Source organism: Otolemur garnettii, unplaced genomic scaffold, assembly GCF_000181295.1.
Source record: "Otolemur garnettii isolate 467f Iridium unplaced genomic scaffold, OtoGar3 scaffold00070, whole genome shotgun sequence".
Lineage (NCBI taxonomy): Eukaryota > Metazoa > Chordata > Mammalia > Primates > Galagidae > Otolemur > Otolemur garnettii.
In genome coordinates, this window is record NW_003852465.1 from 6,184,631 (window position 1) to 6,212,247 (window position 27,617).

The window sequence follows — 27,617 nt, forward strand, 5'->3', positions numbered from 1 at the left end:
CAGGAGTTGGAGGTTGCTGTGAGCTGTGATGCCACGTCACTCTACCCAGGAGGACAGCTTGAGGCTCTGTCTCAAAAAAAAAAAAAAAAATCTGTTTCAGACACCCAAACTCCTGAGCTCAGATCATGGCACATAAACAGCTCATTACTCACACATCTTCCAAAACTGTTACAAAAATGAACATTGCACGTGTTTAGGTATATTTGTACTTGAAATGATGAATAAAAAATGTGAAATTATGAATAAGGAGACTATGCTTGCAAACCATTTTTCAATTAAATTAAGCCTCAGATTTATTGACAGATCAGGAGAAAAATAATGTCATCAGAGCAATCCCTTGATTAACTAAACATTCTTTTTCATCAGGAAGAAGAGCGCATTCCCTTTACCACCTGTGGAAAATGTATACGGATAACCCTCTGTGCAAGTGCTGTCTTTTTCTGGGTAAGAGCAATACAGTCTTCTACTTTAAAAATTGTATAATTTTATAATTTTTTATTATATAACAAGATTTTTAATATCTAACTTTAAATGTTGAGGAAATTAAATGCTGAGCCTGGAAACTGTATGGTCTCCTGGAGAGAGATGTTTCCAGAGAACTGTTTGGCCTCCACCTGGAGCAGCACTCAAGGATCAGAATCTCTTTATCTGTTCACAGTGGTTCTTCCATTTCCTTTCACTGCATGTGTTTAAATCAGGTCAGTGGTTCAGGATTTTCCAGTTTCTGGTAAAGAGACCAAATGAGAGGCTAAAATTTCCTAACAGTCATAACCAAAATAAAACACCTGTGAATACCCTTAACAAGAAGATAATAGAAACCTTCAAAGGAAACATTAAAATCCTTTGAAAGACATAAAAGAAGGCTTAAATACATGATTCTTAATAAAAAGACAGTGTTTCCAAAATACCAGAATTTATTAAATTGATTTTGAGTTTGTTATTAATTAATTCATATTAGTAATAGACTAGTGATAATTTTATTAGCTTAAGAAGAGCACCCATAGAGAATAGGATATGAAGCTCGGAAGTAGGCCCTGATGTCCGTCCTAGTTTAATACATGAGAAGGGAGGCATCATTAATCCATAGGACAAGGAGAGCTTATTCAGGAGATGGTCATGAAATACTTGTTTAGTTGTTCAGGGAAAAAATAAAGATTAAAGCCATACGCGGAACCACATAATATACATAGTAAGTTTCAGAAACATTTAAAAAAAGTAAAACCATAAAAAACTAGAAAAAGATTATTGAATATATGTTCTTTAGATGTAAATAAGGCTTTGCAACCTCAAAGCCTTGAGCTTAAGTGATCCTCCTACCTCAGCCTCAGAAGTAGCTGGGACTACAGGCACCCACCATAAGATCCTACCAGTTTTTCTCTTTTTAGTAGAGATGGGGTCTCCCTCTTGCCCAGTCTTGTCTAGAACTCCTGAGCTCTGGGGATCCGCCTACATCAGCCTCCTGGAGTGCTAGGATTACAGGTGTGAGTCACTGCACTCAGGCCAGAAAAAGTATTTATTAACATACAGGGCAAAGAGTTAATACACAAGTCCATGTAATAGAGAGAGAGAATGCACATCACCTACAAGGTAACACCAAAGATCCCAGTAGCTGGAATAGAGAACAGAGAACATAAATATGCGTTTATAAAAGAAAAAATGTAATGTCCAAGATGTATTTTAAAAATGCCAAACCTTAATAATAATTAAACCCATGCACGTGTAAGAAAGGAGAGTTTTTCATCTCTCAGATGATAAAGGTCAGTGTTTGTGACGATGAAGTGCAGCCATCAGCCACACCGAGCCTGGGGTATACTGCTCCAGCCTTCCTGGAAAGCACTTTGGCAGTGTGGATTAAGAGTCTTAAAAATATTCAGTTCTTTAATCTACTAATTTAGCTTTTAGAAACATTCTATCTCCAGGGCGGTGCCTGTGGCTCAGTGGGTAGGGCGCTGGCCCCATATACCAAGGGTAGGGGGTTCAAACCTGGCCCTGGCCAAACTGCAACAAAAAAATAGCCAGGTGTTGTGGTGGGCACCTGTAGTCCCAGCTACTCAGGATGGCTGAGGTAAGAAAGCGTCTGAGCCCAGGAGTTGGAGGTTGCTGTGTGACACCATGGCACTCTACCCAGGGCAATAAAGTGAGACTCTGTCTCTATGAAAAAAAAAAAAATTCAATCTCCAAATATTACAGGACAATAAATAAAGATCAATAAAATTTATTCCCAGTTGCCACACATTACATATGTGTGTGTATATATATACACACACACATATGCACACAGGGTATCCATAAAGTTCACATGCACTTTAAAATAGCTATTTTACACATACACACCTTTATATCTGCATAAATATATATCTCAACCAAAAGATCCTAGTTACAACCATCCATACAGTGGAATATGGTGTATGACATGAAAATATTTTATTTCATGGCATCTAGGAATGTTTATGGTTTATGATAGGTTTAAGGGCAGGATAAAATCAATATATAAATTAACTTATTGTATTAATAAATTAATATATAAAGTATTTTTAAATCTACAAACAAGGTATATAGTTCTGAAGGAAGTATACCTACATGTAGGTAGTAGCAAATTATGTTTTAATTTTTCTTTATTTTTACATTATTTTTGTAGTTAGCAATCTTTCAATTGGTAGGTAACAGAAAATTAATCTCCAGTTGTTTTAAACAACAACAAAATGGGGTAAGTGGGATTTATTGGTTTCTGAAACTGAAAATTCCTTGTCTGAGGTCTGGCTTCAGTCAAGGCTATCTACTGCGGCCCAGTTAATATTAAGGGCTGTGTTCTGTTCTGTCTTCATTCCGCCTCCGTGGGCCTCCTGGCATGTGGTGGGTGGGCACTTCCTAATGATTCCAAAAAGGCTGTAGTGTTCCAGACCTCACATCACATTCAAGCAAACAGAGACCTTTTTTACTGGCTTCACATTCATAGGGGAAGCGCGTCTTTCCTGTTGGCACTAATGTCTAGATATCTCCTCAGATCAGTGGCTGTTACTAGGTTATGTGTCTATCCCTGAATCCGTTGCTGAGGTGGGGGATATGATAGTCCTGTGTCTCAAAGCAATAATGATTTACCTCTAGACCACAGTGGGGCAATCTCACCCAAACCCCAAGGCTGAAAATAGAGGGCTTATTCCTCCCACCCAGAGTAAAACCTGAGTTCTCTTCTAGAATGGGGACAGATCTAGGCCAGCAAAAGCAACCAGTGTCCACTATGGGGTCCTGTCAAATTCCCACAGTGAACATACTCTGAAGTCATTATCAGAAAAGTATTAAAGTTTGAATCAGAAAAGATCAGTAAAAAACCTGAGAAAAGAGAATGAAAATCTCCCCTGCTCCTATAAAGAAGCATTGAACGTAACAAGTACTCTGAAGCGTGGGAACTTGCTGAGTTTGTAAAAGCTCTGGAATGAATTAAAAATTCATTTCCTTAACCACTGGGAGGCAGTGCCATGTACAGGGTAGTGTGTCTTTGGAAATCTCAGTTCTTTACAGACCAGTTGCTTCATCTTAGGCAAATTGCTTAATCTCTTTGAGCCTGTGTTTCCTCGTGGTAAAAGAGATATAATACATGGCATAATACTGCCTACCTCACTAGCCTGTCGTGAGAATTAAGCAAATACACACGTGCAGAGGTGAACCATAAACATTTAAAGAATGTTGACTATTACCCTTACTTAATAGTTATAAGAATTATTATAAAGATAATCTTTTGTATGCATAATATTTAAAGAGCCTAGCTGGGCTGTGCTGAGAGGAACACGCACTATGTCTTCTGTAATCTTTTCAGCCTTAGCTGATTGTTACATATACATACACAACAATCTTGTTCATTTCACAAGTGTTACAACTTTGTGAAGGAAAGGAGATCATGGGGAAAAATGTAATGCCTTCTCTACAAGCAGATTGCTTAAAACATAAGAAAAATGTCTTTTTAATGCTGTGGTCACCATAATCACAGGTAATATTTATATAGTGCTGTTCACACACCTGGGCTTAGTGTTCTGCGTGTTCTTACATGTAACTCGTTGAGTCCTCAATAGTTCTGTGAGTTAGGTGCTATATTATTCCAGACAGGTGCAAGTGAGGCTGCTGAAGCCCCTGGAGTTAATTTGTGTAAGGTCCCACAGCTAGAGGCCAGCTGGGGTTCAAATCAGAAGTCTAGCCCCAGGACTGTCCTGCAAGCATTCCCATTACTGCTCACCTTAGTTGAAAACCAGCCTTTCTCTGTTACTGTCAACAACAGGGCGTGATTTGTTTGGTCCTCAGTTGCCCACTCTCTAGCTTTTTCTCTGTCCTGGCAGTCATCACAAGCAGTGTGACACGTGGAGTATGTGGTTCCCCAAAAAGGACATGCAAGGAAAACTGCTTAAAGATCTGACTCAACAGCGTCCAGGACTGTGTAGGAAATGAGGAAAAATTCACAGGACCTTTTAACATGCATTGTTCAGTGGTCAGAGAAAATCTGCTTATTGAGAAAACAAAATCCTACCATGTGCAAATGTGCTTCAGAGACCACCACTGACTCTGGGGACTGTGTAGCCAAAAATACATCAGACTAGGGACGTGGCTCTTGTGGAAGTGCTGGTGCAAATGCCTGCCAGTTTACGATTGTAATATCTGAGTGTGAAGAGCGTGTGAAGCTTTCATCAGCAGACACCTGCCAGCAGTGCCAACGCAGGGCTAACCCACGGCACCTTCCTGTCGGCTTCACTGGCCCTGTCCAGAATCTCCCCTGCGTCAGTGGTTAAGACAAAAGCTAGCACCTGCTGATGCTTGAGTTGGTGATAGCACCTCTGTTGGAAGAAAACATATTTCCTTAATGGAGTATAACTGAGCAAATAATAACTTGGTAATTGTAGATGGGATGTTTCCTTTGATTCCATATGCACGGTCAATTTTTCCTTATGCTGTCTGAAACATTCAGTGAATTTTCTTGTTTAGAGTGATTTTAGGATTATAAAAACAAAATTGAGGCCAGGTTCAGTGACACACGCCTGTAGCCATAGCACTTCGGAGGCCAAGGCAAAGGGATCAGTGGAGGCCAGAAGTTCAAGACCAGCCTGGACAACATAGCAAGATCCCATCTCTAAAAAAAAAAAAACCAAAACATTTTTAAGAATTAGCCAGGCATGGTGACATGTGCTTCTTGTAGTCCCAGCTACTTGGGTGGCTAAGGCAGAAGGATCACTTCAGCCCCAGAGTTTGAGGCTCCCATGAGGTATGATCACACCGTTGTACTCCAGCCTGGGCAGCAGAACAAGACTCTGTCTCCCCCCCCAAAAAATTGAACATAAAGTACAAAGTCCCTGTGTCACTCCTAGCCACAGTTTCTCTTATTATTAACATCTTCTATGCGTAGATACACTGTCTTTTGACTTTCATCATTCTTTTTGCTTTTTTCAAAATGTAACGTGGATTTTCTACTGGTAGGTGGCAGTTCTGTGAGGTTTACTTCACTTCACACCCGCACCCTGTTAATTTAAGCATGGGGTCAATTGTCACAGTGCAGATGTGATGACTGCGGAGTCTCATGCTGCTGTGTTCATTCTGCTTGCAGATCCTTCTGATCATTGCTTCAGTTATCGGGATCATTGTCTACAGGCTCTCGGTGTTCATCGTGTTTTCTGCAAAACTTCCCAAGAACCTTAATGGAACAGACCCAATCCAGAAATATCTGACTCCACAGACAGCCACGTCCATCACTGCTTCCATCATCAGCTTTATTATCATCATGATTCTGAACACCATCTATGAAAAAGTGGCAATTATGATCACTAATTTTGGTAAGGTTCTTCTATAGCTTAGGTAATTTCTGATATATTTTTAGAGCCAGTCAAAAATAGAGACTGTACCTTTCAGGCATTTCAATTCCAGCAGGTAACAATTTTTTGAAATATTCAAGTGTAAACATTTTTTTTTCCTCTGGGCTGTATGGGAAATGAATTATCTACAGCTTTGCATTCGTAACAGGGACAAAGCAAAGACAATCATTATGATGTCCAAGCTCTGTGTAAACAGATCGGTGCTGAATAATATTTTCAATTACATTAGATCATGTTCTCTATTGTTGAAAGTAAATAGTCTCTTTATTGCAGATAAGTGGAGTAAGGTCATGGTTCCAGTGGCAAATATGCTCCTCCGTTGTGGCGGGGACAGGCAGTCACACTGCTGTGTGTCTTTCCTCGTGCTGTTCATATTAATAAAATTCCTATCAGCTCTGGCTTTTGTTACATGCTGCTTTTCCCTGGCTCGTGTCCCAGGCAGCTGCCTGGTGGCCAAAGTTTAAGTGCTTCCCACCCCTGCCTACATCTGGATGGTTCTCTGAATGGTCTGCTCAGGGACCTTGTAGGAAAGACAGACTGATTCAGATTCCCAACGAGGAGGACGACCTGTTTGGTCCCCCCTAAATACTTCTAGCAGGTTGCCCCTTGTTTTGTTATTTTCTTCAATAGTCCTACCTTATTGTAATTCAGGAAGACAAGAGAATATCATTTAGCAGGCAGTTCAAAGCTGATCTTCTGTTAATTTTCTGTCAGTTACACTATGACAGTTCTTGCTTATTTGATAGCATTGCACTTGTAAATTTTAAGGAGTTGAATAATTTTTTTTTTTTTGGCCACGTGGGTTATTATTCTCATGTGGAAGAAGAACTTATAACAATGTGTAAACTTGGAATTAACACACTGGCTATATTAAGGAATTCAAAACAGCTTAAATGGAAACAGTGTGAATTGTATTTTTTTAAACATGTTAACTCATGTATCAGTGCCTTTGATTAGGGTCTCAAAGCTGTTCGCAGTTTTAAAATCCCACTTTTCTTTCTTTTAACTACAGAACTTCCAAGGACCCAGACTGATTATGAGAACAGCTTAACCATGAAGATGTTCCTATTCCAGTTTGTCAACTACTACTCTTCGTGTTTCTACATCGCATTCTTCAAGGGCAAGTTTGTAGGCTATCCAGGAGACCCAGTTTACTGGTTGGGAAAATACAGAAATGAAGAGGTATGAATACAGAATTGTATTCTCTTGCCAAATTAAGTTGTTTTATGCTCTCAGTTGTCCAACAAATAATTTCTTCATTTTATTTTTTTTTCTTTTTAGTTTCTTCACTTTTAGTTCTTTTATTGTTGTTTTAGCCTACACATAACAAATACTGGAAAAATAAAAGTAATGACTGTTTTCCAAGTTCGATCCTCTTAAAATTCAAATAGATTTTCTTTTGAACATTCCAGTGTGACCCAGGTGGCTGTCTTCTTGAACTGACGACGCAGCTGATAATCATCATGGGAGGAAAAGCCATCTGGAATAACATCCAAGAAGTTTTACTGCCGTGAGTACTAAGTTGTGTAAATCTTGAGTAGCAGGACGGGGACAGACCAGCCCACTGGTCCACGTCATTTGCCTGCCTGTCCCCAGAGCTGCATGTCGACCTCTAAAATGGATTAGAATCGATTGTTTTTAAAGATTGCCAGAGAAGATGTTATAATTAATAGTGGAAATGCGTGCAGTGTTTAACAATGCTGTTTAAAACCCTTTTTTACGTTTTTCCACTTTCTGTACTTTATGCTTATGAAGATGTTGGTGGCGGCTGACTGATCCGCGTCCTTGAGGGATGACCCTTGTTAGCGCTGTGAACTGTGTATTTCCATAACTCCTCACAGCACCTTCCTCCTGCTTGCTATGCAGTCAGTCATCGGCCAGGTGCAATGGCTCACACCTGTAGTCCTGGTACTTTGAGAGGCTGAGGAGGGGGATCACCTAAGGCCAGGATTTTGAGACCAGCCTGAGCAACATACTGAGACCTTGTTTCTACAAAACTTGGAAGAAGTCACTGGGCGTGGTGTTGCACACCTGTAGTCCCAGCTGCTCAGGAGGCTGAGGCGGGAGGATTGCCTGAGCCCAGACATGTGAGGTTGCAGTGAACTATGATGACACGTCTAGCCCAAGGAACAGAACAGGGCGTGTCACAAAATAAAATAGGAAAACAAAGTCGATAATGGTAATGTGTTAAATGCTTCGTATGTGCCATAACTGTATTAAGTGCTTTACCTGTATCTCTCTTACTTGATTTTCTAACTTATCCTTATTTTGATCCCCCTTTTACAAATGAAGATCTGTGGCTTTAAAAGGTTAAATGACTTACCCAGTTCACATTGGCAGTGTGAGGCTACTGTAGGATTCACATCCAAGATCCTATGACGACACCAAAGCCATGTGCTTTCAAGAAGAGAGGTCCACCGGGGATCCTGAAGCATTGAGCAAACATAATGTTTTAAGACATAAATTGCCAAAAATAAGTACCACAAAGATTTTGACTTATACTGTTGCTTTGCTAAAAAATGGGGAGCATAACAGGATACAGTTGGACTTTAGGTGTTAGCTGGGAACCCACTGCCATTTTAAATTTTCATATAAGCCCCATCTATTCTCAGAGTAAAAATTACAGCACCATTTGCAGTTTGTGTGAATTTCAGGGACTCTATTTGTATAAGTTTTCTTACCATAAAATTAATGGGCTAAAAAAATACAAATGTAACATTTTACAGTCCTGGCGGTCAGAAGCTTCACCAGGCTAACATCAGCGTGTTGGCAGGGCTGTTTCTTTTTGAAGGAACAAGGGTAAATAAATCTCTCTGGCCTTTTCTGGCTGTTGGGAGCATCCCCATTCCCTGCTGTGACCTCTGTTCTCCACCTCAGAGCCCACAGTTTCGTGTCTGGTCCTTCTGTGTTCATCTCTTCCTCTCCCTCACCCCTTCTCTGTCTCCTTCTTCCTGTCTTCTCTTATTTTGAAACAAAAATATCTACCTTTTTAAAGCCTTTTGCCCACTGTACAGCTGGATTTTGCCGTTTTGTTTTTTTAACTTACCGCCTTTCTTCTTAGGCTCCAGCCTCCTGCCTCTTTGGCCTCTCTTTCTCCATCACGTATAATAGAATGTCCCTCTCCTCCTTCCCCTCCTTCCCCTAAACCTCTTTTCTTTCTCTCCAACACCAAGTTTCTGTTCATTCTCTTTGTGGAGCAGTTACCTGACTCTGGGCCCCACGGCATCATCCTGTGTCTTCACTGAGAACTATTAGGGTCCTGCTCGAAATGACCATCTCTCTTCCCCTTCTCTCCTCCTACCCTCTCCAAAAGGATCTGGCTTTGGCTGTAAAAATATGTTTTTTAATCATACTGTGCAGAAAATCACTTTTTCATTGAGTTCATATTCAGATTTTTTCCAGATAAGGAAAAAGTAGGTCATCCACAAATAGTACCATGCTTGTTTCTCCATGAAAACAAATATATAAAATAGAAGAAAATCTTGACACATTCTTGGGTTACTAAAAAGTATTTTCTGAACCAAGAAGGTTAACTGTTTAACACTAAGTCTTGATAGCTAATTGGTTGTCAGCAAGCTATTTGAAAAATTAGGGAGCAGGGTGTATCTCCTAAACTGATACTGAGAAATTCACATGACATGAAATTTGTTCATATATATTAAAATAAAAGATGAATTATGGTATTCGTAGCCTGTTAATACTTTCACTTCAGGTAAGCTCATTGTAAAAAATTACAATGACATGAACTCTGCCTTCAGATATATTTTCTTTCTAGCCATACCTATTTAGGCTAGGAAATTATTATATATCTCTTGCTTGAAAACTGGAATGCCAAGTGTAAGCCGAATCAGAGTGACGTGGGCTGCTGCTTCTCTTTGTATAGATACCAGTTTCCTTTTTCTTGTATACAACCCTAGCATATCAAAGATGCTTGTTACCTTACTACCTAAAACTGTACCTATACCTAAAATAGGAATGGAGAGAAAAGCCTTATTGTAAGTAGATTAAATATGATAATGAAGAGTCCAAGAGAAAAAGGAGGTATAACACGCTTCCCACCATGCTTTGCTCATGATAACGACTTGGTGAAACATGAGACTGTGCTAAGATACATGGTAAATTTCTAAGGAAATTCTTTTGTTTGCTTTTTTCTTTGTATTTCAGGTTTATGTGAGGGTACAAACAATTAGGTTATAGTTTTTGTGTGAAGAAAATTATATTGTAACCTCTGTGTTTAGCTTTGGCTGGGGAAGAAGGTTATCTGGTAGCTGTAATTTTTAAAAGTGCTATAGGTGGTTCACATGCGCAGTCAAGGTTGAGATCCCTGCACTAGAATCATAGTTCATTAGAAAACCCAAAAGACCAAGATCAGTGTAGATAGATTGACCACCCAGGATTCCCTACTACAGTTGAGTAGGAAAAATAGTAGCTGTTGCAATTTTGATAAGCCCAGGTACATAGTCCTCTATTTTTTTCCAAAATATTTTGATAGACAGAAAAAATCCACATGCAAAACAAAAAAGTTAATTTCTTTGAAAATTATATATTCAGCTTTGAGATAGCAGCAGAATACTCCATGACCTTGGTTGGATAATATTCAAATTTATAATTTGATCTTTTTGACAGCTGGATCATGAATCTAATTGGGCGGTATCACAGAGTTTCAGGATCAGAAAAAGTAACCCCACGATGGGAGCAGGACTACCATCTGCAGCCTATGGGCAAACTGGGACTATTTTATGAATACCTCGAAATGAGTAAGTTTTCAGTGAAGTTTTAAGTGACATAAAATATGTGGGAGTATGTTTTGGATCCCAAAAGCATCTGTGACTGATTCAAATTAATATTTAGTGTCTTGAAATGAAGAAGTGTTTTTCTCCACTAGATAAAATTATACAGTAAGGCTTTCAAATAAGGTGACTGCGTGTCTTTATCAATATTTATATTTTACAATGTTAAAGATTACCAGGCAATAAAATGGAATAGTCATTGAGGTATTAAACATCTTTACCATTAATTCTCAAAGCATCCTAACCACACAGTCTGAGGATGAACTCAGCAGCTATTATTAGATGTGATTCAGCTTCGGCCAGAGCCCATGCGGGCACAGCTGCTGGCCAGTACACTTCTGAACCAAGTCATTTGAGGAAGGTGGTAGGGCATGCTGCCTGGGACAGGATGATCACAGAGTCCCCTTCTTCACACCGCAAACCTGCCTTTGACAGCGTATCTGTTTCTCTTGGCCAGAGATTTGTGCCTGGTTCCTTGAGTGACCTCATGGCTAATCACTGACTTGAATTTGGAACTACTGTGCTGGTCTAGAATTAAGATTTAGCACATGTCCCCTCCTTCCTAAATGTCTTTGTCCATTTGTGTATTATGTGCTTGGTCTCTGTTTCTCTTCAGCTGAACTTGATTTTGAGCTCTTATTTGCTTTTAAATGGAAGCTTCTCCATTTAAAGTCGATTTCCATAGGAAACACCATCTTTTCTATTATGCATGACTTTCTTATCTAATAGAGGGCTAACAATTTACATGTTTTGTATCTATGCCCTTTCAGCTAACCATTGCACTGAATTACAATTTTTTTTAAACTAAGGAGAACAGAACAAGAAGCTCAACACTTTGTTGACAGGCCTCGCATTTATGCATAGGGGTTTGCAAAGATACCCCTTTGTTATTTCTCTGTAAGAGTCTTTTAATAGAAGACTAGTTTTTATTAAGTCACATTCTATATATAAAATAATTGCTTTGGAAAATATAGATTATACATGGAAACACATCTGTTTCCTTCAGTGAGTAAAAGGTTCATCTGGTGGCTTCTTCAGTCAACAATACTTTGCAGCAGCCTGGAGTCTGATCTGAATTTTATTTTTGCTTTTGTTATGTTTCGTGACTAGGTTTTATTAAGGGTGTAGCTACAGGACATAGTATAGAAGCTGTATTTATTTATTCTGTTTGTTTTCTAAAGGACTATAAGATAATTACCTGTTATTCAAAAGTGAGTCATAATTATAAATATTTCTTATGGGAACCATTATCAGCATTAACAGGAGTAACATCCTGGAGCAGAAAGAATATCATTTGTTATTTTAGCACCACCACCCCCCCAAAAAAACCTTAGCAGAAAGTTGTTTTTCTGTGGTTGATTAGTCAAATAAATAATGTCGAAAAGAAAAGCTATGTGGTCGTGTTTTGGGGAGAAGTTGATAGGACTTGTAGAGTTTCATAGGCTCATTAAAATAGTTATCAACTAAATAATTCTGCCTCCTCCTTCCTGTCCTCCAAGAAAGGACAGAGTAACAGCTGTCAGAGACAGATTTTTAGATGTATTAAATTGATAGCGAATGATTTAGACGACTTAATTTCTGAGAGCCGGCAGTTTATTATTGTGTACTCAACAGTGGAGTGAGATCTGTTTGTCTTTCTCGTCTGTGGAAGATAGAATTGCCCAATTGCCTTTTGAATTATTTTTGTTCTGCTAAAAATAAATATGGAGTACCTTTGAGGCCCACACTGCCACAGAGGCCCCTCCTTCCCACTTCCCTGTATTCATTAATGATGCCACCGGTACCTGATTGCAGCTCCCACGGCTTAAGGAAAGCATCTTCTGGCAGCCAAGCCGGGAGCCTCCGCCCTTGCTTGGCCTCGCACCCCGCTGTCGTCCTCTTCTCTTCTTCCCTGACAGTCCCTGCTGCCCCTCGCTTTTCCCATGGCTTTGCTGCTTTTTCTTCTGAGCACAGACCACTGATACCTGCCCCCGTGGCGTGTGGTGCAATGCATGCCTTTCTCCCGGCTCGGAGTCTGTTGGGGGGTAGCTAGCCACCAAGGCCTGTAACCTAGTACTCAGAAACATTTACACGTCCACTCATGCACCTGTCAATGGATCTTGCACTAACATTGCCCCATCTTCTCCCCACCTAGTTACGGATGGCCTGTGGTTTTTCTTTTCTTTTTATTTATTTCTTTTATTCAGTGAATTTCCCACCATCCTTCAAGATTATTAAAGTAACACTGGGGTGTTAACCAGAATTGCCTCTCAGAACATTTTCTTGACTCTGAGAACTCAGACACAGAACATGAAATTAGCAGTTTGTCAGTATTAAAACCCTGAAGCCATAAGATACCAAAGATATGTCCGTACGTATGACACAGCACAGACTACAGGAGTCCTGAGAACTTGGTGATGCCTCCCCGGAGGCAGGTGCCATAAATGAAGTGTGCTACAGCAATGGAGTGGGCCTGTTTGCCTCTTCCTCTCTTGCCATGTTACCTTGACCTTGCCTCTCTCCATCTCCAAGTTCATCTTTTTAAATCCATTGAAACAAGGATTATTCTCTCATTTGATTTATTGTACTGAGTGTCAGCTGTTCCTCAGCTTCTCTTGGGGGTGGGTTCCCCTCCCCTCCCTCCTCTCCTACTCCCACGAAAGCCCGGGGTCTGTTTTCCTTCGTTTCATTCCCTCATCTCTGCTCAGTTCCTGCCCGTCCCCTGCGGTGAAGTTTCCTAGCCTTTGCAGAATAAGTTTTACAAAAGGGCAACTAGGCGTTGGGGAGGATTTGCAGGCTCCCATCTCTCCATTCCTTCAGTCCTTCAATGAGTAAAGTTTATAGAGCAGCTGCTTCACTGAGCATAATGAAGAGGACGGATATTTCAGGTAGAGGGCTGGACATATTTGTACAGAACTGCTGGGTCAGTTCAGAGAAAGGCAGGTAAACACAGTGGCCGGAGTTGTGGGGAAGAACAGAAGCAGCACAACAGCTGGGGAGTTTTTTCTTTTTGTTTCAAAAGTTGTTTATCAAGTTCTCACTTGACTATCAGATCAAATTATGCCGTGTTGGGTTTTTTCTGGTGCTTTATTTTTTTAATGTAACATTTTAAATCCATCTGGAATTTATTTTGGTGTCGAAAGTGCTGTCTCCATCCCAGTTTTCTCGGTGACCCAGCTAGTCACTCCCATGCTTGAATCCACTCTTTTAAAGTATCACTTTATAAAAATACTAAAATCCCATGAATATTTGTATCTCTTCTTAAACTCCATCCTGTTTAATTCATACTGTCTATTCATGTACTAGTTCTGCTTAAATTACCATGACATTATAGTATACTTTAATATCTCCTACAGCTGGTCCCATTTTATTATTATTTTTTCAGAACGTTCTTCATCCTGTGAGTGCAACCATCCCTCATTTATTTTACCCATTTGTTGATGCAGGGCAGCCAGAAAGTGTGCAATTTAAAATCGTTGCACACGAACTTCATGGCCACCCTGTATTTCTTGACAAACTTTAGCATAAACTTTCAGCTTTTTTAAAAAGTCCAATTGGGATTATTAATGGAATTATATTAGAATCCTAAATTATTTTGTGTAAAAATAATTTGATATGTTCCCAAATTTGAGTATACCCAATTACCATTCATTTAGTCATCTTTTCTTTTTTTATGTCATCAAATATCCTAAGTCTCGTTTGTGTTTGTGTTGTCGTTATAAATGGTATCTTTTCTCTTTGGGATTTTTTTAACTGGAGTGATTACTATCATTACCCTTATTTCTGGCTTCTCTTGAATCATCAGGAGATCTGGCAATGTTGGGCCCTCATTCCAACATGCGACTGAACTGTCCCTCTCAGTGGGACGTGTACTTGCCGGTTGACCACTGTTGGCTCTCTCCTACTCCACACGCTTACATTACTTGCACGGACACGTTTATTTAGGCTTAGGCCAGCCATAGACAAACGCATTGATTCATTTTTATTCAGTGCTGCTGCTGCCAACTCTGTGGCATCCCCAGCTCTTATCCTTCCTATCTGATGTCTCTGAATATGAGCACTTCTGTCTGGCCGTGGGACATGCCTGCCCTGTCTGTTCTGAAACATTCCCTTATCCTCCTAGACTAGAAGTGCCTGCCAGCTCCTCCCCTACCTGGCCACCCCCTCCACAGCATTGCCCTTGCTGGCCAGAGTCCGTCCTGCCCCTATCTGAGCAAGAGGCCGGACAGGCCGTGGGTTTTCCTCTCCTTCTGTCTTACTTCCGTCTCTACGCCCGTTTCCTCTGAAGTTCTGCCAGTTAGGAAGGCAGGGTCGAAAGCTCACAGTTTCCTCTTTTAGACCTTCGGCCTCATTTCTTACTTCTTCCACACTATGGTGCAGCTTAACCAAAATCTCTGCTGCCCTCATTATAGTAAGGCCCTATAAATTACAGACCAGGAGAACAGAACTTCTAAGCCACCTCCTGAATCTCGACTTGACAACCTCAAGATAAAGATTCTTCAAGAAGGACTATGACTTACTAAGACACTTTTATCCCATATCTATGTGATCTATAATGATACCAACTTCTCCGAATACTTGCATTCACAGACACAGGATATTTTCTCCCACATTCTCTAAACATACCCATCCCAATAGGATTTTTCTTACGTCCTTTTAACTTGTTAGATATGTCCACAATATTCCTTTTCTTTTTCTAGACTCCTAAACCACAAATCATCTTCTAACATTCTACGATTTCAACACTGAGACTGAATAATATACTTGGAGTGTCTCAGGTTTACTACCAGCAAATAATTCTGGTTGACTAAAGATTCTTAAATATATCGTTCTATTAAGGTGTCGATATGGGAAAGAAACAGGCTATGCTTAGTCCTCTTTCCAGAGAGTTCGTATTTGTGTTTTAATTCTTTTACTGTGGAGCCTGAAATATTTACCATGCATGTGTTTTCTCTCTGGGGTTTAGTTCTTTGTTTGCCTTTCTCTTTCGAGAGTAAAGGAAAATGTGTTGTCCTTCCATTCATCCACCACCCCGTGATGTGTGTCCATTCCATTGACAGTTATTCAGTTTGGGTTCGTCACCTTATTTGTGGCCTCTTTCCCACTGGCCCCTCTGTTGGCTCTGGTGAACAATATATTGGAAATAAGAGTGGACGCGTGGAAACTGACTACCCAGTTTAGACGCCTGGTGCCCGAGAAAGCCCAAGACATTGGAGCCTGGCAGCCCATCATGCAAGGGATAGCAATTCTGGCTGTGGTGACCAATGTGAGTAGACCTAGGCTTTGCAGGGCAAAGACCTTGAAAAGTCCAAAAATGCATTAGAGTTGCTACCTAAGGAATCAAATGTTTGGTGTTTTTGTGATACAAGAAGATGATGCTAAGATTATCGTCCATACAGACAACATAGTTATTGTATGTCATATAAGTAATTTGTTAAATCTGTTCTCTAAAATTTTGTTTATAATTATTATTCTTAAAACGTCAAGACCTCCTACACAGTTATTGCTTATTGGCTAAGTTTTTATTTAATAAAAATATGGTAATGATGGTTATAAGTGCTAACATTTTTAATCCTCTCATAACTATATAAGGAGTTATCAGAAAATGCTTTTATAATATGGGTAGAAATCTGTCCATTCATAGTTGGAGGACCTCAAAATAAGGCCATTTTACTGCAGATTCCAAGTATCAACTTAAATATGAACTTTGGAGAAGTGTGAACACTTCACACGTTCCCAACTGTGTGTTACCTTGTCTCAGTGTTTACAGGAAGTAGGTTTAGGGTGAGTTTCATCACTCTTCCCCCCAGCCCTAGGTCTTCATGAACCATGCTCTGGTCATTGGCTAAAGCAGTCTTACACCCTACCTGTATCCCAGCCACGTGGGAACAGAAGCCAGTTGTTTACAGCTTGTGTTAATTGTTTATGGACAAATTTGAACAATCTTTTTTTTTAATTTTGCACAGACCAGCAGAGCTCCCAGGCAGAGCAGTTTTCATGTCGGTCCATCAGAGGACCTCTTTCCCTAGAAATGGTCCTTAAAACCAGGACCATTTCCTCCCATATTTCAATTCCAATCTCCTAGATCCACTTCCCCCAACAGTTTCCCAGTTTTAATTTCTTAAGCCACATGTGCCATAAGTCCCTAGCTTTTTCCCACAAGCACCTGCAGAAACAGAAGAGAATCCAGCAGTACCTGTAGGAACTGGATGAGAGACACTGAGCACTACAGGCCTGAGAGTCAGGAGACCCGAGCTCCAGTCCCCAGCACCGCAGCTCTGAGCTGCAGGCCTTAACACTCCAGAGCCTCATTTCACCATTTGTAGAATGCACAACTCCCAGCGCATGTTATAAGAATAGCACATACTACAAAGAGTTATCGGGGAATTCACTACATGCGTGTATAGCGTGTGTAGAGCCTAGTTGTTGCTGGATGTCAGCTGCTATTATACATCAGCTTCACTACTCCTCAGAGGTATTAACACTGGTGCTGGTACCTCAACTAGAGGCACAAGAATTTTAAAAAAAAGTGACTGTCTGGCCTGTGGTTACAGTTTAGACAATAAAACATTATCTGTAATCCAGCTGTCACTTTTACATACCCCAGAACCCTCGATTTTTTTCTGAATTGCATGCTATCTCTACTTTTTGGAGAAAATTGCAAATCACACATAACACACACACAACTACGAGGGTATGTCAGTTTCCATTCACCCAAATAGCCTGTCCCTTCAACATCTACCATGCTGCGGAATGAAGACGGATGTTTAGAAGTATGACAGCGAGGCCTTTCAAGTTCCACAGTCATAAAAGAATGAATCTGTCATGTTCAATACACTGCAGTACACTAAGCAGGGCAGGAGCACGGACTTGCGTGCTTTAAGAAAATTTTCAGCAACAAGGTTTGAAACTAAAAGGGTTTTTGACCTTCAGCTAATCAGAAAATGCAATTGTCTCAAACTCCCCATTCCTCAAGCACTCCGGGTTGATTGTGTTAGGTGCCTTTCCCAGCATCCGTGCCCTGGCTTCCCTCCACTGCACAGATGGAGGATTGGCTGCGTCTCTAAGGCTGCTCCGTGTGTGCATGTGTAGAGACACACACACACACCCGCTAATTGGTGCTGTTGGTTCTTACTCAGTAGCAGTTCTGTCACCCTCAGAAAGTGTGTGTTAGATTTGTGACATGGATTAAACCATGGACAGTCCTTTTTCCCATGTTATTAGGATTGTTACACTTCCAAGATGCTGTGTGCATACACACACACGAGTATGGATGGAGGCAGGCCTTCAGCGGGGGTCTCTTATCCCTTCAAACACCTAATGTGTCTCTCCAGCAACCTAATGGGTGCAAAAAAAAGAACAGCCACCAGGGAGAGGAGTGGGCCTCCAAACAGGAGTTTGGTATAAAATCACTCATTTTAAAGCTGCCAGTTCAGTAAGTAAGCTGAATTGACATTGTTGTATTATGCCAGAGCATCTGCTATTGAAGACCAGTTTTAATTTATTTTGATAGAAATGGAAAATTGTGTGCGGAACAGCAGGGAAAATGAAGCACACTGCATTTATTTGCACTCTTACAACACGTCTCCCAAAGTAGCTCAGTTCAGGAGGAAAAGTATCTTGTCAGAAGACAATAGAATTATCTTCCTTGTTGGAGTTTGTGTAGCTTCCTGACGCACATCTGCAGGTGATTCTATAAAAAGATATAGTTGAGTTGAATGATAACACGGAAAACTAATCTCTTGAAATCTAGAAAAAGGTAAACTGTTCTCACCTCACTTCACTACCAACAGGCAGAAACACACACGGAGATCTTTTACATCAGAGGAAATGACAGAGCGGGTTCTAGTGGGGGAAATTTGCCTAAGATGTTGTTTGTTGGTTTGTGGTCTCACTGTGTCTAATGCATATGTTCAGAGGAGTACTGTTAAAAATCATGGTGACCCAAAACCAGGTCTGTTTTTCTGCTTCAGTTAATGGTGGCATCACTTAGCTGTGTTTATTCACTAGAGTCTGGTTTAATTTTATACATTGGAGAATGTAAAGCCCAAATGAAAGACATTTAGAGAAAATTCTTGTAATTCACAACAGCTTTACATCCTGATAGATCTCACCCTGACGCAGACACACGTTTATGATTGAGCTATATTTATTATCTGGAAACATAAACTTTATTTTTGTTACTCAGAAATTTATAACTTACATAACTTTATCCATTTACTCTTTTGGAAGTATAGAGCTTTAGACAGTAGCTCTAACAAAACAGACATCATTGCTTAACTCTGTGAATGGAACAATCCAATATAATTTCTTGCTACTCACCTTTTATAAAATTAATGGGGAAAAAAGTTTTCTCCCTAATGAAGCAATAAACATAAGTATACAAGAGTTTAAGATCAATCAGGCCACAGCTTCTGTAAACGAGTCAAGATACTGTAGGGGAAAAAAATACGAATTTGAAGGTCATTTAAATTTAAATCAAGGAAAATATTTTAGGTAGTGTATATTCTATTTTTATGAGAAGCAAGTGATAAATTAGTTTTGATTATTTTACAAAGTATAAAAAGCTGAATTATTTTTATGATAGATATTATTATACCTACAAAAGGATCTTCTAAATCTAAAACATAAAAGATTAAAATTATATCAAATATAACTCTAATGTTGACTGAATTTTATATTTTTTGAAAAATACTAATTTAATATATGCAAGCAACTCCTGTAATTACCCACAATGCCCTAGTTACAATTATTTTGACTAAACTGGCGTTTGCTGTATTTAAGAAACAGAATGGGCAACTGTCAGGCCTTTGCATTTGAACAGTACGTGGACTTCTAAATAGTCCCTTAGAAATGAACACCAAAAGCTAAGGGAAATTCTGTTTTATAATTGTTGCTTAAAGATTATAGGAAATGTACTGTCTGTATCCATTTCACAGTTAAGAAAAGAAGGTTTCTGAGTCTTTAATTTTTTTTTTTTTAGCAGCAATGAACATGTAGAATTTATAACTAATAACACAATACCATTTATATTAACACCCCCTAAAAATCCTGTAAGTAAAAATCTAACAAAACATATACAAAATCTATAAGAGGACAAGTACAAAAATCTTATAAAAAAACAAAAGAAAAACTAAATAGATGAAAAGATATTCCATATTCATAGACAGGAACACGCAGTATTATCAAGACATCAGTTCTACATCAGGTTGATGAAATAGCAATTCTGTTAACCGTACTTGTTAATAATGGTTATAAAAGCTCTAAATTAATGCTGCTTTTCTTCTTGTCCTCCCCACATAGGCCATGATCATTGCTTTCACATCAGACATGATCCCCCGCCTGGTGTATTACTGGTCCTTCTCTGTGCCGCCCTATGGGGACCATGCAGACTACACCATGCAGGGGTATATCAACAACACTCTGTCCATCTTCAACATCGCAGACTTCAAAAACAAAAGCAAAGGAAACCCGTACTCTGGGCTTGGCAACCATACTACGTGCAGGCAAGTTCCCCATACCTGCTTAGAAATGTACTTTATCTGTGAAAGGGCTTTTGTTTGTGATATCATTCTGTTTGGTATCCTTTAAATCAAACTGCTAGAGACGTTTCTGCTCAGAGCTTTGTTTTTAATGAAACTAAAGAGAGAAAAAGTTAATATATAAGACCAGAGCTAAAACCTTCACAAACTATAAAGCAAGATTTAAAGATGAGTGTTTCAGAATGGTTGCTGGGAGACTGATTTATGGTACTCAGAAATGGGAAAACGCCACAAGTTCCAGAAACCAATACACACGTCACTCAGTTACTGAGAGTAACGTGTGTTAAACAAGCACAACCTGAAGTGGCTGAATGACAAATTAGCACCCTCAACTTAAAGGATGTAAAGGTAGGAAGGAGATGTAAATGCTGTAGCTGAACAGTATCCTCTAAGAATATTCCAGAGCTCTCTGCATTGATTTGAATGGCTGGTGAGTTCAGTTACAGATGACACACACCAGCTAAATGACGAGCTGATAAAGTTTGTCAACTATGGAGCATAGAATTCTTTTCCTCGGTCATGGAGTCTTACCTGAAAAGGGGCCTTTAGAACTCAATTTAGTCCAACTCTTCTGAGCATTATTCTTAGTAACTCTACCAAGAAACCAGACATCAGCCAAAAGTAAATGTTTCAAAGTTATAGTAGAGTCTCTTCAGAATCCTACATTGAGTCTGCTGACTCTCAGTTTACATAATCCTAATCAGAAATTCTTCTAGGTTTAATAGATTATAGGCAGAAACATAGGGACGTGCTGCCTGAGGAGTATCTACCAACAGCAGAAGCACGCCTCCCTGATGAGGAGAATGAGCTGAAAAAGGGTATCAAGCAGGAGGTACTCTGCACCTCCTCCTGGAGAGAGCGCCCCAGCACTGAGCGAAACTGATGATAATGTTATATAAACACATGTATAAACGTGATCCCCCAAACAGTGATTTCAGGTACATTCCTTTGAGGAAGCAGGGATAAAGCTCAGGAAGAAAACAATCAGGAACTTTAGTTACTTAATAAAGATGGATTCTGTTTTACAAAGACAGAATCTATCAGTACCATCATTTTCTAATTACATATTAAATGAGGTATTATTGTAGGTATGGGGGGGGGGAGTTTGCAACCAAAGTGAGCTCTAGGAGAAAAATTATGTGATACCCAATTTAAAAGAGCATTGAATCAAATATGACCTCTTTTTAAAAGGGTCCCTTGTGTACAATATTTGATCAAAAACATGGGCCTCCTAATACATCTCCGTTTTGTTTCCAGGTATCGTGATTTCCGCTACCCACCTGGACACCCGCAGGAGTATAAACACAACATCTACTACTGGCACGTGATTGCAGCCAAGCTGGCTTTTATCATCGTCATGGAGGTAGGAAAATGCACTAGGAAATAGTTTATAAGGCCGGATGTTTGCAGACCTTCTACTAACTGTGTTGCCAACTCTGTACTTAAAATGTGTGATATTTTCTTCCTTATCACTCGCTATCAACTGTTTTAGATTAAATATTAAAGACGTTTGACCGAGAACATTTATAATGTTCTCATTAATTAAATGAAATTGGTTATCTGCTTTCAAAGTTAAAACACACATTATGTATAATTCAGTATTAACTATGTGCCTCTTAAAAATGTGGGGCCTTGGGCAGCGTGTTGGGCCACGAAAATGCTTATTCAAGGTAGATATGATGGTATCTCTGCCCATGAGGAACTTTTATTGCTGTGATAGTTTATTTGTATTATTTTCTTTTATTGCATTTTCATAATAAACCAACTTCTGACAATAGTTTACTATATCCCTAAAATTGACCATCTGAAAAAATAACTAAGGGAGCTGTGAATTTGCAATCAGTCTAGCCAAGTCTACTTGTAATTCCCCATGATTAACTACTACCAAATTATATGGCCTGAGAAGTTACTTGTTTGGTGTGGTAACTTAGGGGCCAAAACAAATAAGGAGTTTTTTCATGCAACAGAATTCACTAGAAGAAGGTGTTTGCCCCGAATCCATACTGGTCCACTGATAGAAGGAACATGTCTGATGGTCTAGGTGTCGTTCATAGCCTGTGGCTGCTGCAATTCCAGATAACACATTGACATTCAAGGCAGGAAGAAGGGTGATGCTAGCCATATCAGGTCCTTTTTGTCAGGAAAGAATGCTTTGCCAGAAGCCCTCCCAACAGACTTCTACCTACATATCACTGGGTAGGACTAGAACACTCGGTTCCTCCTAGCAGCAGTGGGGCTGAGATGGGAGGTGTTTCAATGCTCTGAATAAAATCAGATCAGTTAGCAAGGAAGAAGGGGTGTAGGCTTCTGGCTTTGATACTACTAGTATTTTTTTCTTTTTAGTTTACCATCATAAAGTACGATCTCTAATATATCAGCAAGTAAGTCACTTGTGTCTATTCAGATATGCAGTTGATAAAGGGATTGGACTTCTGCTTTTGATATTATGGCGGTCTAGATCCTGTAAGTGGCCATCTCACTACAAAACATGTAGAACCAGCTGAAACATGATTCCTCTGGTACTTCAGAGCTCACTGGAAGAGAAGAGAATTAAATCTACAAAGGTGGGGGGGGGTGGTTCATAAAGCAAGAAACCCAGAAAGAAGCTACATTGGTTTTAGAGTAGAAGGAAGGATTCTCTGGAGAAAAGTGTCCTCAATCAAAGATTAACAGTGAAATGGGAAATGTTATTTTATTTAATTAATTTTTTTTCTTTTCTTGAGTCTCTCTGGATAGAGTGCCATGGCATCATAGCTCACAGCAACCTCAAACTTCAGGGTTTGAGCAATCCTCTTGCCTGGGCCTCCTTAGTAGCTGAGACAACAGGTGCCTGCCACAATAGCTGGCTCGTTTTTCTATTTTTTTTTTTTTTTTTAATTAGTGACAGGGTCTTGCTATTGCTCAGGCTAGTCTCAAACTCCTGAGCTCAAGCAAGCCACCCGCCTTAGCCTCCCAGAGTATTAGGATTACAGATGTGAGCAACCGCACCCAGCTGAAAGGGGAAATTTTAGAAAAGAGATTCAGCAGGAAAAAGAAACAACTGATATGAATGCTTCATAACTTTAAAAGGTTGAGTTATCAACTAAGGAATATAAGTTAACTGTATATGAAAATGTTTAAACAGGCTCAGCGCCCATAGCTCAGTGGTTAGGGTGCCAGCCACATACACCAGGGCTGAGGGGTTTGAACTCAGCCTGGGCCTGCTAAAAACAACAATGACAACTATAACAACAACAAAAAAATAGCAGGGCATTGTGGCAGGTGCCTGTAGTCCCAGCTACTTGGGAGGCTGAGGCAAGAGAATCCCTTCAGCCCAAGAGTTTGAGGTTGCTGTGAGCTGTGATGCCATGGTACTCCACCGAGGGTGATATAGTGAGACTATCTCAAAAAAAAAATTTAAACAAAGGGTAGAGTAAAAAATGAACTAACAATAAGAAACTATAAGGCATAAGATCTGACAATTAAGTATATGAACTCATCCTAGAAAAAGTGCTCCATACCTCACTGCTCAATGTCAACTACAGTCCCCTTCGAAGTGCTCCCTTTGGCCATCCGCTGACCATACTGATATTCAACAATGAGGTATGTAGCACTTTTTCTAGGATGAGTTTGCAAATTTAATTGTCAGACCTCATAGGACAACAGCTCTGATGGCCATTGCAGAAAAAGAATTCCAAAATTGCTTTGAAGGCTAGACTAGGCACTGGTGTTGGAAGTCAAATCCTCCCAAGGGGAATGCTTCGAAGGTGACCATATTCAGCAGTGAGGTAGGTAGCACTTTCTCTAAGATGAGCTCATGAACTAACAGTCTCATACCAATGGCAGTCTCAGGGACTGACCCTCACCAGTGTTTTCAGGTGTTTGGTTGTCCTGAATAAACAAATATACAGGGGAAAAAACCATCAGTGGGGTCACCCCCTGACCTCCCCTTGGAAGGTGACTTCATTGTCCGACCTCGTCCGTGTAGAATGACCACTGCCTCGTCCACACACACTGCCCTAATGACAAGCAGAAATGAATGGATGGAGCTTTGGGTTCCCTTCTGTTTCTTTGTGACTGGCATTTTTCTTCTTCTCTCCTGCAGCATGTCATCTACTCTGTGAAGTTTATCATTTCCTATGCCATTCCAGACGTATCAAAACTCACAAAGAGCAAGATCAAGAGAGAGAAATACCTAACCCAGAAGCTTCTGCACGAGAGTCACCTCAAAGATATTACAAAAAACATGGGAGTGATCGCTGAGAGGATGATAGAAGCGGTAGATAACAATTTACGGCCAAAATTAGAGTAAGAGCTTTATGTTCTGAGAAGCACTTTAAGGAATTTAGCTCTGTCAAAATATATTATGAATCACTAATGAGAATGTTTAAGTTAAATCATTTCAGCAAATGTGGGTCTTAACTATTGCCATTTCCATGCAGATAATTTTTCAGTTTCAGCCAACGATGCAGGAACTGGGAAGATGTAAAACTTAGATCAAGAAGGGCATAAAACTAATTGCCCGGAAATCCTAAAATGTTACCTTTTTTTTTTTTGAGAAATTGGAATTTTAGGAACACAGAAAAAGCCTCTTCGTGTGCTCAAAAACCACGTCTTCTACAGCAGAATGGATTCTTTGATATTTTTCTCCTGTTTGATTACTTTCACTTCTTTCTGTTGTCAGGCACGTGACCTTTATTTGTAGGCAGTGTTCCCATTTCTTCAGTTTGCCAGGTCTGTTTCCGAGTTATTTATTCCTTACACTACCATCTCTGAAGACGAGACAAAGTCCCACACTAACAGCTTTCACGTGATTGAAAATCGCGAACTTGGAATTCAGTTTGTGTGCTGCCGCTGCGGGACAGATAGACTCAAGAATTCACAATATTTAGGTGTATTATCGTATCCCCCCCAAAGGGAACCTCATTTCCTCAGACAGAAAGATTTCAGTCTTCTTTTGGGCCTGTCTTTCCATCTCAAAGAAATACTCTTAGTGGATTAGAATGAAGCCAGCAAGGTCTTGAAGCATATTTGTCCTAATCGACAGTGACACCTTTTATCTTCCAGGAGCACTCCTAGAACACTCTGTGCCTAATCAGTGTTGACTGCTTTGCAGATCTCAAGGGAATAAGATGACAAGAGTAGGGAAGGTTACAGATTCAAATAGAACTGTAACTCACGTTGATCTGGATAATTAACTTATCTCTTCTAAAGACATGTCATTTCTTGGGGGGAATATAATATCCCATGGTTTAAATACACTTCTTATCAACATAATAGTCTGGAAAAGATAAGTCTAATTCCCCACCAGATGACTCTGATTCATTAGAGACAGGAGGTACATTATTACACATCACCAAGCGCCTTCGTGAACAGCTCACTACATAGCCATGGTGGCCTGACGATACCGTCCACGGTCAGGAACAGCACGTGCCCTGACTAGGAGCCACGCTAATCCTGGTCCTGGTGTGGGGAGTGCCTTTCATCAGGGAGTCCCCAGGACTGGGCTTATTTTTATACACCCCAGTGGTCAACATACCAAAGCTGCTGCCATAGTGAATGTGGCTTCCCAGCACCCTCCACCCTCTTATTGTAGGCCCAGTGACTCATCTGTAACTGTAGGAGATTACACAAGAGATAGGAGTAGATCCAGACAATTTCTAATCAAGAAAAGAGACTCTGCATTTGACTTGAGCATCCAGCCTCTTTAAGGCCAAGCAGGCAGTTGTGGGTAATAAAGGGAAATGGTTTGGCCACAAAGTGTGCCAGTCTCTGGAGACTACTTCCTGCTGAACTCCCACCCCATCACACAGACCCAGCCCCCTGAGTTTTCTCAGCCGGGCCGTCTACTCTGCTTGACTACCCCTAACCGTCAGGCCCTCAGAGAGCTCTGGAGAAGACACGGAGCCAGCACTTCTCCCGTGACTGGTGACAGTTGGTGCTGGGTGCAGGATGAGGAACAGGAGGTGACTGGTGTCCCGTTCATGGTGGACGGGCCTCCTCCTGCTGGGATGCCTCCACTGCTCAGGTGCCAGAGGAGCCTACCTGGCAGCATCCCGGCAGCTGAGGAAAGAGAAACACACTTCAGTGATAGATTTTAGAGGCTCGTTCAAGTAGCTTAACTCTAGACCACGGTTTTAAATGCCTGCCATGAATGTCTTAAAAAAACAACCCAATATTTATATAGGATTCATCAAAGCAGTATTTCTGGGTTTTTGAATTGTCCCAGTGGACGAGGGACAACATTTTGCTATCTTTCTTAATCATGTTGACAATGCAGCCCGAGAGTGTTCAAGGCAGGCCACATAAGGTCTGCCTGCTCTAGGATGGAGAGTGGACTTCTTCCCACTGGAGGAAGCTGGTTTTCGTTCAGCTCAGCCGGGCAGGAGTGCCACCATTCCTCTCCTCACTCCCCTGTGATACTGCCCCTGGAAGGGGGGTCCTTCCTCTCTGTTACCTCTTTTCTCTAAAGTATGTGACTATCTCCTAGTGTTTGAATTTGGCGATTAATCACTGTTGATGTCAGCATGGGAAAGGAAACATTTTTACCTTATTTCTTTGTGTACACGACAGAACTGCAAAACAAACGTGCATTTTATGTTTTCATGGCCCCAGTGGAGAGAATCCTCTTCTAGTTTAAAATGTACTGCTCTGGACAGGAGAGAAAACAACTCTACATTTTTAAGGGCAGCAAATGTGATGTCTGACAATGCTAAGATATCCACAAGAGGAAAGTCGTCGGGGAGCCCCAGGGTCACTCATAGTGTGAGTCTGTTAGTGGGAACAGGCAGCACCCTGGGAAATCTATGGGCGTGGCAGTGGACCCACGAAGGGAGACTCTGACCCTCAACCTGTCCAGTGTTAACCACTAAAGAAATTTTAGCTTTATATCCTTTTGTAATGCCTGTGAATTTCAACGAATTGAAACATCAGACCAAATACTCAGGGGATTTTTCTTTAAACGTCCCTCAGATATTTCACTTCTGTCATTAGAAAGGGAAAGCGATCATTTGGGGTTTAAAACTAAACAAGGCCATCTTGTATACAGTCACCAAAGCCTTCCCTTTTTAATGCATGTGTGTCTTGAATTTCATAAAACATTAATTCACAATAGGGGTCGGTCAGAATGTGCTCTTTCGTTGAAACACTTCTTGTGCCATTTTCTTATGTTCATCTTATAAGATGTGTGAGAAGTTAAAATGTATGAGCAGCTCCAGAAAAGTAGAACTGAAATATTCATGATGCTTTTCATACATTGTAGCATAAGATGTAAAGTTTGTAATTAGTGTCTGTTAATTTCTGTGCATTTTAATATTCTTTTATAATTATGAGCATTTTAATAAATTCATTTTTACAAACAATACTGTGGCATACTCTGTATGTATTGTCTTCATGTTTTTAAGGACAAAAACAAATACATTATCTATTTACTGGTGACCAATTATGTATCACTTAGATAATAAATGTGCACACTTTTA

At 40.2% G+C, this 27,617-nt stretch overlaps 1 protein-coding gene across 2 annotated transcripts in view; it reads left to right on the forward strand.

Annotated features, from left to right (window-relative positions):
- The window catches only part of ANO6 (anoctamin 6), a 182,000-nt gene extending 154,500 nt beyond the window's left edge, over positions 1–27,500 (forward strand). For both annotated transcript variants that reach the window (XM_003793553.3, XM_023515374.1), the window contains 9 exons: positions 367–444; positions 5,585–5,810; positions 6,862–7,031; positions 7,262–7,359; positions 10,476–10,606; positions 15,679–15,884; positions 19,922–20,124; positions 21,418–21,523; positions 24,245–27,500. In XM_003793553.3, coding sequence (XP_003793601.1) covers positions 367–444; positions 5,585–5,810; positions 6,862–7,031; positions 7,262–7,359; positions 10,476–10,606; positions 15,679–15,884; positions 19,922–20,124; positions 21,418–21,523; positions 24,245–24,451 — 1,425 coding nt within the window. In that variant the 3' untranslated portion in view covers positions 24,452–27,500. The remainder of the gene's footprint in view (positions 1–366; positions 445–5,584; positions 5,811–6,861; positions 7,032–7,261; positions 7,360–10,475; positions 10,607–15,678; positions 15,885–19,921; positions 20,125–21,417; positions 21,524–24,244) is intronic.
- The last annotated feature ends 117 nt before the right edge of the window (positions 27,501–27,617 follow it).